This window comes from Anser brachyrhynchus, assembly GCF_964034855.1.
Source record: "Anser brachyrhynchus genome assembly, chromosome: 19".
Lineage (NCBI taxonomy): Eukaryota > Metazoa > Chordata > Aves > Anseriformes > Anatidae > Anser > Anser brachyrhynchus.
In genome coordinates this window covers 10580537-10593234 of record NC_137712.1, presented here as the reverse complement: position 1 = coordinate 10593234, position 12698 = coordinate 10580537, and the positions used below count along the sequence as shown (strand labels likewise).

The window sequence follows — 12698 nt, the reverse complement described above, 5'->3', positions numbered from 1 at the left end:
GCATCAGCAGCAGCGTTTTGAGTAGCTCTCTGCTCCTCGACTGGGCTTCTGCTCTGCGAGGAGAAGTCTGGGCAGTCGCCTGTTGTCAGGGGGGCTCTGGCATGCAGGATTCAACCCTCCTGCCTCTTCTGCCTGGGGAAATGGGAGGCTCCGGAGCACCTTTAAACTCGGGCTCTGGTTCTGAGCGATGCTGTTCTTGCTGTGGAACGAGTGGGAAGGAGGGCAGCAGCGCTTCCCTGGCTCCATGTTAGCCACCGGCAGGTCGGGACCCCACAGTCTGCAAGCTAAGGGTGAAGCCTTGGTTCAGATTTTAGGGCAGATGGGTTAGTAGAGATGAATGGAGGATAGCAATAGATGCTCTTGGAGCTTTTGAACTAGCTATAAACTAAGTTTTATCTTCATAGTTCAGAGTATATTTATGCATAAATCCCTGTACTCTCTCACTGATAATTTGCTCATTATTATTGTTCTCCATGGAGTGATTGCTGATGCACGAGAGAAACTTCAAAGTCTTTTCCAAGGATAGAAGTGTCCCGTTGTCCTCACTGGAGAGATGTTGGAAGTCCCTAGCCCAGCCTTCCGCTGGAAGCAGAGCTGTTCGCAGTGCTAAGTGAGACCAGCCATGGCTTTTGGCTGAGCCTTAGCCCCTTTTGAGCTGGGGTGTGGGAGCAGCTCAGGAGGAGAGCCTTGGCCTGGTGGTGCCACACTCCAGCTCCCAAATTTGCATTTGTCTGTTGTCCCAAGACCAAGTCCTGCGTTTTGCCCTGATGGAAAGGTAACGGGGACAAGGAACAGCCATGAGGTACTTGTCCTCCCAAATGGGTGAACCATGACAGTCATCCCTTCGTGCTTTGTAGACGGCTGCACTAATTGTACAGCTCCTCCGTGTGACACAGCCTGTGCGTGACCATCTTGGGGGGCGCGTAGGCACTGGGCAAGACAGTTTGGGCAACTGCCACCTCAGGCTGGTGTCTAAAGGTACAGCCTGGTACTAGACGGGCAGGAGTCTGGAAACAGAAGAGCCTCAGCTCCGTATGTTAGCCTATAATGACGCAGAGGTTAAACCTCGCTTCTTGCACAGCTCCAGCTGCACCGCTCCAAAGCGTTTTGCACTTGGCTGTGCTGAAATTCAGTCCCAGAGAGATTAAATTGCTCTCTTTCTTCATCGTTCATATCGATCCCCTTTGCTGGCTGTGGATGACAAATGGACTTCCCACTCCTTCCAGCCCTAGTCGCTATGGGAGATGCCTTTTAGCTTTTTTCATCTTTGCCCCTTTGGGAGGGGACGTATAAAAGCAGCAGGAGAAAATCCTGGCTATCCAGACTGGGGTATAGTGCGGCGTTGGGTAGCAGAGCAGAAGGTTGTTTTGGAGGTCAAAGCCCTTCTGCACTTAGGCATTGAGTGGCCTTTCTGAGCATGGCCTTTTGGTGCACCGTGAGCCGGAGGGGGGTTTTCTGTGGCTGAGCACCCCTGAAGGAGGAGGCTGGTGGACGTGATGCTGTGGCACGAAGAGTCTTCCCTATTGCCACGTCTTCATCGCCTCCCCCTGCAAGAGATGCCAGCGTGCTCACAGGCTGAGAGTACTCATCTTGGCTTCCCAAGGAGGGGGGTGCCTGTTTGATCCCGGTGTTATATTGGGGAATGCATGCCTTGACCTTCCCTTTCATGTGTGGGCTGAATGCAGAAAGCTTTTCCCAGGTTGAAATATTCATAGGTTTGCTGCCTTACGTAGGCCTTGATGTGTAATAAGGGTTAAGCTCACCCTGCCTGGTTGAGTATGAATATATTTCAGTAAAATCTGTCATCCGTGGGACCTAAATCCGTCGGAGAACAGGGAACTGCTTTTGTGGAGTCTCTCAAATAAGGTTGTCCAGTAATCCTGACGTAGTTAGTGCTTGAGAATTTAGGGTCAAGGCAGGTGAAATGGGTGTTAAGATGAATATCTGAGCTGTGATTGCTCACAGATGAGAGCATCCAGAACCAGAGTAGAAAGGCAGATGGGGGTGATGGTTGGGACGGAGATACCTTCTCCCCTGGGCTGCAGGGAGGAGTTTCACTCGGACAGGGTGGCTAGAGGCAGTGGTCCAGTTCCTAGCTGGGAGATAAAGGCACCACAGAAATCAGACGAAGTTTAGCACAGGTGCATTTCATCACTTTCAGTCTTAGCAGAGAAATTGAAGGCTAAACCAGTCCTGTCTTTGTAATCCAACTCTGTTTAAGGAAATGCTTTGGCCAGGGGAAAACTGAGGCGCGTTAATGGGGTAGCCTGCACCATTACTGCAGCTTGTTTAAGTTGGTGTCACCTGAAGCTGAGGGAAAGCAGCAGTGTGTATTGAACTGTTCCTTCTTTCTTTGGCATTTAACCATTACTCATCTCTTTTTTTCTCTTCTCATTGCCTTCTGTGGTGCTTGGATGTGCAGAGCGGCAAGGGCTTTTGGAGAATATCTTTCACAAAACCACCCCGAAGGCAGAAATGGCTCAGGTAAGAGTTTGCAGACATGCCTTGTTTGTATCTGTATGTGCATGCACCTATTTATTAATAGGCCTTAGAATTAAAGTACGTTGATTTATCATAAAGGGTTAGCGTGAGATCTCGGCTGCAGAGAGACAGGAGTCACCCTCTGGATCTGTGTGACGCCCTGGAGGAGGAAAGGCAGCTTGGTGACCCAAGTGTTGGGTGGGCTGTGGGGACAAGTTCAGTCTTAGTGGAGCTGTCCCTGTCCCCTGTCATAAACTCGCCCCTAGAGCTGACATCCTTGGAAGAAACTTAAGCTGAAGAACGAAAGACCACACTGCACAAGACTTCTGCACTGGTTTGTCACTCTTAGGTCTTAATTTCACTGGGGAATAAAAAAAAAAAAAAGTGATTTCTGGTGTGTTAGCTGACTTGCGTAGTATGTGTTCTGCAATCTGTCTTTGCTGGCAAAGGTAACCTTTGGATTTGTTCCCAGGGTTTGCTTCAGCAGGGGTTAAAAAGCGATTTGCCTTGTCTAGTTGAGGACACCAGCATATGCTAGCTAATGTGTTAATTTCTTAGATACAGAAATTGTCCCTGTCAGCCTATGATGAGTTCTGCTTGATGGACGGGGGTCATGAGGGAAACTCACTTGGCTTGTAACGGGGCTGTGCCTTCTCAGCGAGGAAAGAAAATGCTTTGCAGACATTCAATTCACTACAAAAAATCCATTAGAAAATCCTGTGGAATCCATGGAAAATCCTGTGTGAACAGATAATAGCTTGTTCTGTAACATTAACAACTTTATCCCCTGTAAGAGTTTCAGATAGAATGCAATGTACAGTGACGTTATCATTTTATGTAAACTGTAAATGTGTGTTTATTTAGACCTCTACAGGCAGGAAAAGCTTCTTACTCGGAGAGCAAGCGTAAGGTCACTCTAGTGTGTGACAGCCTGGTGAAGGAGTCCCTGCCTTTTTTCTTGGGTCTGTGCTGATGACCTTCAAGTTGTCCTTGGCTGAGTTGTGCTAGCTTTGTGAATGGAAGGGCTTTTAAACAATGTACTGCTGTTTTCTCTGATATTTTTTTCAGGCTTGGAAAACTCCAGCGACACATTACTTGTTAACAGCATTTGATCTAAGAACAACCTGTGGTGATGGGAGAGGAGAAAGGGTAGGAAAAGGTTGGGGTTTAATGTAGCTGAGATGTGGAGTCTGAGGCAGGGGGAAGGAGAGGGTTGGACAGACTGCAGAGACAGGCCAGGCAGATCTGAGGAGGCTTCCCAGAATGGCAAAGCAGACTTTATGGTGGCCATCTTTGCAGCTGCTTCTGTCAGCTGGAGCCTTTGCTGGTCCTTTCTTGCAGGCAAAACAAGAATTCCTTTTTGAGTGCAAGTGAATTTAGTTGCCATAGTTAAGAAATGAGCAGAGACAGGTACATGTGGATATCCCAAAATTCTTACGGGATCTGTCAGTGTTAAATTGGAAATAAATCAGTAAAATTCCCTAGAAGTGACTCTGAGTGTTTATAGAAGAAGAAAAAAAATTTTATCACTTCTAAAGGCATCTTTTGAAATTCTGCAGCATATAATTTAACACAGTCTGTAGCATTTCTTTATAAATAACTGTGGTAGGAAGGCTGCTATTCTATAAAAACGTTGAATGTAGAAAATCTGTCTCCCTTTTGTTCATCCCAGTTGTGCAATAAGAGAGAACTCAACTCTTTCCTTCCTGCAGAAATTCCATGCATCTCAGTGTTGCTTTGCAACTTTCTGAACACTTCACCTTTGGCTCAGCTGTACGATTAGCTTCGATCCGGTGACTCCCACGGAACAAGTGAAGGATGTCTTTGACACTAGTTGAAGATGTAGCACATATCTAGGAGTACCTGAATCTGCTCCAACTCTCCAGCTGGGCTGAAGGGAGCAGGGAAGAAGCACTGTCGTGGCTGCACACGCCCACTGGTATCCTGTAGTTAATCCCACTTGCATGTGTTGGTGGCTTAGGTCCAGGAAGCTCAGCACACTGAAGAACAGAGCCCTCAGTGCCTGCGTGTCTCTGCTGGTAGTGCTCTGGGCTTCTACCATGAGCGTCTTTACCTGGTGGCACAGGCCTGCGTTCTGCTGCAGTAACCCCAGCTGTGTGTGTGGCTGCTCCCTGCACTGTCAGCAGACTGCAGCAGGGATTAAGGCTCTAGCCTAAATGTGAATGGAAGGAGACAGGCTTTGACTTCAGTAGTTTATTGTCCGGAAAGGAAAAAAAAAAAAAAAAAAAAACTTTTAAGCAGCTACTGAGTGGCGTTTAAAGTCATTGTTGAATGCAGTGAGGGAGAGGGATGGTGGTTTTTGAGGAGGAGGAAGGGCGAGGTGACAGAGCCATCAGTGGGACAGCGGAGAAGGAGGGAAGGGCAGGATCCTCCTCTTCTGCAGATCCAGGAGGTAGAACCCTCTCCCCTCCCTGCAGAGGGGCTGGCAGAGGGACAAGTCCTCATGCGGAAAACGAGGTGGGTGTGAGTCCGGGATGCCACTTCTTTTGCTGCTTTACCTGTTGATTCAGCTCCTAGGCAGAAGGGAGGAGCTCTAACTCCCCGGGCAGATGCAGGAGACCCACCATCTGCGTGGAGATGCCAAGTGTGCAGAGGCTGCCGCAAACTACTCCATTTCTGCTGCACTTTGTTCTCCGAGGATCATCCGTTCTGGTTTGACTTTTGTATCTTTAGAGTCCCTTGAGGAAAAGGGGATAATATAACAGCTTTTGCAGTCCCACCTCTTACTTCGCATTGCCCCACAGATCAAAGAGCTTTTTTCTTTGGTGGTAAGTTTTATGCCCCAGAGTCTATCTCTAGTGGCTCCTTTGGAGTGCTTGTGTGTGTGCATGTGGCAGAACGGCTTTGAGAAGTTAGAAACAGAGAACTACAGAGGGATTGTATAGCAGCAGGATGGGCCAGCTGCCATGTCCGAGCATTTTAATGAGGGGTGATTTACTTGCAAGGCTGTTTGACTTCTGTTTTCAATAAAATTGCAGTCTGTCCGTGCTTTACTTCTGTCACTAGGGCAGTGGGTACAGAACTGAACGTCAGCACAAGACAAAGAGGACTGCGGGGTGTACCTGTAGCAAGAAAAGGGTGAGGGAGAGTATTGTTGGTTACGGCTTCTGATTCTTCCTGATGTGAGGCCTGAGAACTTCATGGTTCAGAAATACTGTGTAACTAGCCCTAGGAACTCATTGTCTTATTCTGGAGGAGGTTTTTCCAGGTGACTGGGAAGGAACACTTACCTCTTCTCCTCTGTTGCTTGGCTTGGGGTACTCTGACTGTGTTCCGTCTGGTTATAGCACGGGTGGCAATATACTGTTTTCTTCTCTTTGCTTCCCTTTTGCAGCAGGCCTGGCAGAGGGATATGTGTTGCTGTCAGAGGACTTGGCCCCTGGGGATTGCTCTGTTTTTTTCTTTTTTCCCATTGATCCTTAGGTTATTTTGTGGAACTGGGGCGGGGGGGGGAAAGGAAGGTTGGGCTCTGCTGCAGCTGAAAGGACACAGATCTGTTAAGGGGCTGGTGCAGAGGTGTTAATGCATCTCCTGCCTCTGTTCTTTGCTGCCTTATTCATGCAGACTGAAGGTCTGGAAGGGCTCCCAAGAAGAGTGCTCTCTCACGTTCAGCATTCATTCTGACTACAGGGCTGTTGTCAGAGTCCTCGCTGACTCTTGTAGCTTTCTGGCACCTTCCAAAGACTTTCCATCTTGTCTGTGGAATGACTTTAGTGTAGGAGTGGGTGTCCCTAGGGACAGACCTAGAAGACAGACAGGGAAAAGGATTAAAATGTTGTAAAAGGTGAATGTAAAAAGGCTGGAGATAGTAAAATGTGTAAGAAATAATCACTCAGAGGCTCACCAGTGCTCATGGGGTAAGAAGTTTTTGGAGATTCCCAGAATCTCCTTCTCCCATTGTAAGCATCAGAGACCCCCACACTGAGGTACCAGTTTAAATTCCTTTATACCCATGGACTGGAACTGTGAGGGGAAGCAGATGCCCAGGACGTGGAGCAGTAAAGTTAAAAACGATGGCAAGTGGAGCACTTGATATACCTCTTCCTGCCTGGGGGGAGCAGTGATACATCCCAGTGAGGTGGGATTCAGACACAAGGATCCTTTGCAGAGGGAAGGAAGGAGCTGTGCTGGTGCTTCTTAACCAGGCAGCTTCTGTTTTGCTGAGCTGGGTTGTTTGGAGGGCAGCTGCTGCTGCCGGAGCACTGGGGCTGTCTCTGGAGGATACAGCGCTGGGCTGCCCCACTGTAAGCTGCCTGCTATGGGCAAGCCGTATGTGAAAGGCTCTGGGAGCAAGGGAGAGAAAGATCCCAGCAAGTAAAAGGTGTTCTTAGTGCTGCAGAGGTGATGGGCCTTGGGCCAGAGCTGCCTAGCAGATCTTGACTCAAATTCACTGTGGTTATTAGCAAAACCAGTGTGACTACTCCACGTGCTTTGCATCAGCGCGGACCAAAATGGGTCGTTACCTGAAACTGGAAGAAGCTTCTTTTTAAGTTCAAAGAAGCCATCCTCGCTTCTTACCTTTATTTGTGCACTACGCTTCAGCCAGCAGTGAAAACACTGAAAACATAAGGAGAAATGGGCAGCTCACAGCCTTCCTCGAGCCAGGTAGCAATGGGTAATGATGGCAAGAGAAATCTATGTTTGCTGAGGCTACTGTGCCGCATGCATGCACTTCATCGAAGCAAACGTCTGTGTTCACACCTTGATCTTCAGAGGAACGGGTGTGAGCGTGTGCGGAGAGCAGCAGCCGTGTGGCAGAGAGGTTTCATGCTGTCAGGGAAGTGCAGTAGGTTTCTCACACTGCCAGGAATTTACGGTGAGCTTGAGAAGCTCTGGTGTGAGGCTTTGCAGGCGCTTCAGGTCCAGTGAGCACCCTGTGAGCTGTGCTTTCGATGAAGCTGGGGCTGTGGTCTAAGAGGGACCTCCAATGAGCCGATGTTCGGGCCCTGGGGCTGCCAGTAGGGCCTGATTCAGGGTAAGTCTGCCTTTTCCTCCATGGCTTCCCCTGTTCCCCGGATGGGTCCCAGCCGTGGGCCTGGCCCTGCAGCCTGACCTGCTGCAGGGGTGGAGTGGGGATGCGAAATCTCATCCCTGCAGGTTTCGGGCTGCTTCTGGCATCAGCCTGCACGGCTGTGGTGTGGATGTGTCCTAAACCTGGCGCAGAATGTGTTGGTGCCCGTAAGGTGACTGGGAACGAAGCTCGGGGAGTTTCCATGGAAATGCAGAGGCGCTGGCAGTAGCTGCCTCTTTCTCCCTGGGGTCATGCCTCGCAGGAACCACTTTTGTCTGCTTGTGCTGACGTTACAGGCCGGGCTAGGAAGCTACTGAGAGTGTAACCGTGAGGCAATGTCAGCAGCGTCGGTTTGTTTTCTAGACCCGTTTCAGCTCAGAAGTCTGATTGGAACCATCTTGTCATATTTAAGTGACCGCCAGTTGTCTCAGCTGTTCCCTCGCAGAAGCAGGCCTTGCCTTTTCCTGTGGTTTTGCTGAGAAGTGCGTACAGTCGGGGTCAGAGCGCCCGGTAACATCGTGGTGGGGCTGGCTTGGTCAGGCTCCATAACCCTGTGCTGGGCATTGCCCTTGTCACAGCCGTGCTGCTCTTGTCGTACCTAACCAGCAGCTCACCAGCTACCGAGCAGCTAAAATGTTTCTCTGACTTATTAATAATTGTTGTCTCCATGTTAACCTCCCTGCCTCATGTTTCAATATTTGGAATAAGTTTCCTGCTGTTTTTTCTCTTTCATTTACCACGACTGTTCAGGCCTGCAGTGGGGTGCAGTCGGCTGCCCGTCCGTCCCTGTGCTGGTTGGGCCGCGATGCGGTACGTTAGCAGTTTTGGGAAGGACAGAGCTGACACGGTGGGGAGCTTTGTGTTGCAGCTACAATGCCGCCTCTGTGCCCTGTGAGGAGAAGACCTGACAGTGTCAGAGCAGGCCTGAGGGCAGTGGCAGGCATATGGGATGCATCAGAACTGAAACTGCAGGACAACCTGCTCGGCCTTGCTGGTTGAAAAGCTGTTACCCTATTTGCAGTGCCGTAGGCTCTAGCCAGCTCACCCATCTGCCCTCTCTTTGAAGGTGTCACCTGGACTCCTTCTGGTGTAAAATAAAGATAATAAAAATAAGTGTGTTAATCTCATTTCTCCTGCTGGAAACAATACTGCAAGTCCAGATTGTGTACATGTGAAATCTTTCTATTCATCTTCAGTGGCTGCGTATCAGGTGTGGAGGGGTCTAGCTGAGGTGGAGCAGGGAAGAGGGAATTGGCTCTCTGAACTGTATTTTTCTGAGATGACAGATGTATTTTTAATGGAGTTTATCTAGATTCCCCTTTGCCACTCCGCTTCCAGTGCTGGAGCTGAGGTTTTAAATCTAAGGTGCTTTAATCATCAGATTGGCTGCTAAAAACAGTAATAAATTTGGGGCTATTTTTTTAAGCTTCTGTCTATGCCTTGTGGATATATTCTGCCTTGATTTATAAACTTCTCATCCCATGAGGTTACAAGGCAGCCTGCGTCAGATACGAGCTTGGCTCAGTGAGCATCTCCACTGTTGTGAATAGGCATCAGTAAGCTGAGGCTTACCCCAGTGTGTTACCTCTTCTCTAGAAATGCCCTGATAGGGAAAGAAAATGCAAAAGCCTTTTATTGGTTACCTGGGTCAGGGCACGTGCTCGAAATACTCACAATACATTCTTTAGCATTCAGTAACTATCTAATAGTAATTAAGTGCCTACTCATCAGGAACTGCATGCACCAAAAATATGGATTCTTTTTTTCCCCAAGGTATTGCTGACTGCTGTCAGCGGCCGTGTGTTTGGCCATGCATATTCTCTAATGACTGCGTTGGGCAGCGCTGTGTGCAAGACGGAGAAAGAAAGACTATAAAGGAGCAAGTGAAGCCTGTGAGAAATGTGTTCAAGTAAATTGCAAGAGGAATGAGAGGTGGGTTGGCTCCCAGGACTGGACTGTTGAGCCCCCAGCCCTGGACAGCCTGTTAGACTTAGCTCAGGTGGGCGTGGAAGCAATGAAAATATGATGTGGATGTTTGCTACCAATAGACATGTGATCAGTAGTGGAAAACGTGTTGGTCTGCTTACCTCCCTGCATCTTGCTGTTAAATATCTCAGGCACAATAAATCCTCGCAGAGCACAAATATGGATGAAAAGAAATCCGCTTAAGAGCCCTGATTTGTCTGCTCCAAGGTAGTGTTGCAGCTGTGCGAGACAAACGTGCTGTTGCTGAAAGCAGTCGGGAGAGCAGCGTTGTTCCTGGGGAGGGCACGGTGCCCTGGGCTGGCGTGGCAGCGTGGGGGAGCAGCTGGCAGTGGGAGAGGTGGCAAGAGCAACGTGCGAGTGAAGTGGAACGGAGCAGCAGTAAGCAGGCAGAGTGTGTTAACAGCAGTCTGCTTCAGCTGGCTCTTGGAAGGCAATTCCAGTTATTGCTGAAGTCCCCTGTTACAGTTTCTCAGTTCTCTTCACTAACCGTCTCTGTGCCTCTGATTTAATTCAGCATTGATTTCTGGACCAGCTGGGCTTCTTCTCTAGCAGAAGCAAACTATTAACCTTAAATGCCGTGGTGGAAGCAGTTGCAGTGCTCTGGCACCTGGATCCAGTTTGTTGCAAGGATAGATAAGGGAATCGGTCGCTTTTACCTGGTAACATCTCATGTGCTGGTGCACATGAACACGTGTGAACTCCCTGGAGCAAGCGCATGTTCATTGTGGGAGGCCAAGAGTTGGTTACGATGCATGCGTGAAGATCTTTGTTTTTTCCCTTTATACTTATTTTTGTAGATAAATTCTTTATTAATAAAGGTCTTGAATAAAGCTTCACGTTCCCTTTACACATGAAGTTGTTTCTCCAGCGTATAGGTATTGAAGGTGCTAAATTCACTGAAAAGAAATAAGTATCCAGTTGTTTGACCCAGAGAAAACATAGGAGTGGTAGTAGACCTTTGTGGTGTTTCACCACGAAAACTCCTAGATAAGAACAAGTGAAAACACCTTGAGAAGGGGACAGGTAGGGTAGGAAGAAAAGATTATCCTCACGTTCTGCAGACTAGATCAGACAGGCAGCTTCTCAAATATATCCAGCGAAGAACTGTAAAACTGCCATGATTTCAGTAAAAAGTTGTCTCTTACTTGAAACCTGTCACGTCCCATTTACATCTGTAAATTTTGTGGAACCCAAACAGCGCTTAGGAAGCTGAGATTGCAGTTGGTCTCTCTGCACTTGCAGTCATCAGCATTTTCAGACCTGCTGTACTCTGGGCACTTTGTTTTCCCCGTGATGACTGTGGTGTAAGAACCTGAACAAAAGGCCTCACGTTTCAGACTCTTTGCAGTACCATTTGCTGTCAGATACCAGAGCTCAGAAGTGGCTGGTTCTCAAACACCTGACATGTTTTTAGCACGGGAGGTGTGATGCTGTCAGTGCGTGCATAGAGTGCATAACCCCGTGTCTTTCCTCTCATGGTGCTGTGCGTCCTCCATAGAAATATTCATTTTAGGAGGAACGGGGCCAGCTGTCAGCCAGTGTTTTGTGGTGTCTTAAGAAATATGTAGCGTCATTATGCCTGCACAGATGGGTAAGTTCGACAAGATGAGATAAGTACCTAGAACTGGCCTTTGTTTTTAATTTAAAAAATGGTGTTCTTGGCACTATTAGTCAGCACAGATATTGGCAGACCCTGAAGAGTTGTATGCCGGTGTTTTCCCAAGACGTGCCCTCTCTAGAGCACAGTTAGATGTGGGACTGGAGAGGGTCTGAGTCACTGGAGGACAAATGTGGTGTCCTGCTGCCTCTTAAGGGGTGAAAAGTAATTGGAGCTACTTTGGAGCCCGTGGCTGCTTACTGCACTGGTTGGTCTGGGACACCATATCACGCAGCTGCCAGCACTCAGTGGCCAAGCTGTTGAGCAACAGCGGGTGGAGCAACTTCTTCCACTTGAATGGTAGGGCTTGAAAATGTTCTGGTGGTGGCCCTTGCAGTCCCTGCGGCTCTCCTCCTGGGGGAGGTACAGATGTCCGTGCTGCCTCTGGGCAGGGGACTAAGGGTGAAGTAGACCACTGCCCACCTTTCATATTTTACCTGGACAGTATCAGTGAGGTGCATGACTCCTTGCTACACTCAGGCATGTGTTTTGGACTTCATGTGAAGTCTGGAAAGACAGCATCAGCTGTAGGTTCAAGGGCACAGATCTCCCTGTAGGACTCCTACGGGCTCCTTCTCCTGGCCCGCTCAAGTAGAGTCACAGAGCTGCCAGTCGTGTCAGCCTAAACGGTCCTGACAGTCCCTTCTGGAGCAGAGAGGCCAGGGACATATTTATCTCCTCGTGGTGCTGGGGGAAGTTGTATCTCGAACAGAAAAACGAGAGAAGGGTGGCACGCTGTACCAGTACCAGCTACATTCAGTTTGGTCTCAGCTGCAGGTGGAACACCAGGAGAGGCTCTTGGCGATGTGAGCACCACCCAGGCTGGGCTTCAAATTCAAGAGCTGGTTGTGTACGTCCTCAGCTTGGGAGGGCTCTTTTCAGAGCAGCACGGGAGCGCTTTACAGGAAGCATAATGTGGCAGCAGTGCAAGCTCCATGTTGCACATGTGAGAGCAGGCTTGTTCCGAGGTAGCTTGTCTCTTCCTCCCTCATCTCTCCATGGCCAGCCAAAAGGTAGCCAAACCTCAGGTTGTTGTCACGTCCTTCCAGATCATGGCTCAGGAGCTAATGGAAGGATATTCGTTAAATAGCTGGTGAAGTAGAGGCTCGGGTTTGCTTTCTGCTTCTGTTTGCAATGCTGCTGTCTGTGCTGGACGCTAATGATTTTATTTTTTCTGGGGGTAGTAGTCACATGAATAATGCATTCCCTGCTGAGCCTTTTTAACAGTCCCCTAGCTGCTTCCCATCTGAAGGGAAGTGTAAGAGGTAATTAGCAGCCACTTGAAAAAAGGATTAGCAGGTGGGTGGGAGCTACTGTTGGGTTCATGCATGGAATTGCCATGGAAATGCTGAGATTTCCTGGCACTTCATCCACTGTGTGGGCTCCAAAGATAGTTGCACTCATGGGCCTCTCTCCTTTCGATCTCACTACCCTACAAAGGGAGCGGCTGCATTTTCCTTCCGGATAGCTTCTGCAGGCGGTGCTATCGCCATCTGCACGCACGATGAAGCCTGCTATAACCATGGGTGCTGTGGAGAGTGG

The 12698-nt window shown here is 48.9% G+C and overlaps 1 protein-coding gene across 6 annotated transcripts in view; it reads left to right on the top strand.

The window, feature by feature from the left end:
- NSMF (NMDA receptor synaptonuclear signaling and neuronal migration factor) overlaps positions 1–12698 on the top strand; it is a 50382-nt gene that overhangs the window by 5603 nt on the left and 32081 nt on the right. For 5 of the 6 annotated variants that reach the window (XM_080561510.1, XM_080561508.1, XM_080561507.1 and 2 more), the window contains exon 2: positions 2423–2484. The exons of the other annotated variant lie outside the window; for it this stretch is intronic. In XM_080561510.1, the coding sequence (XP_080417636.1) occupies positions 2423–2484 (62 nt within the window). The remainder of the gene's footprint in view (positions 1–2422; positions 2485–12698) is intronic. 6 annotated transcript variants of the gene reach the window in all.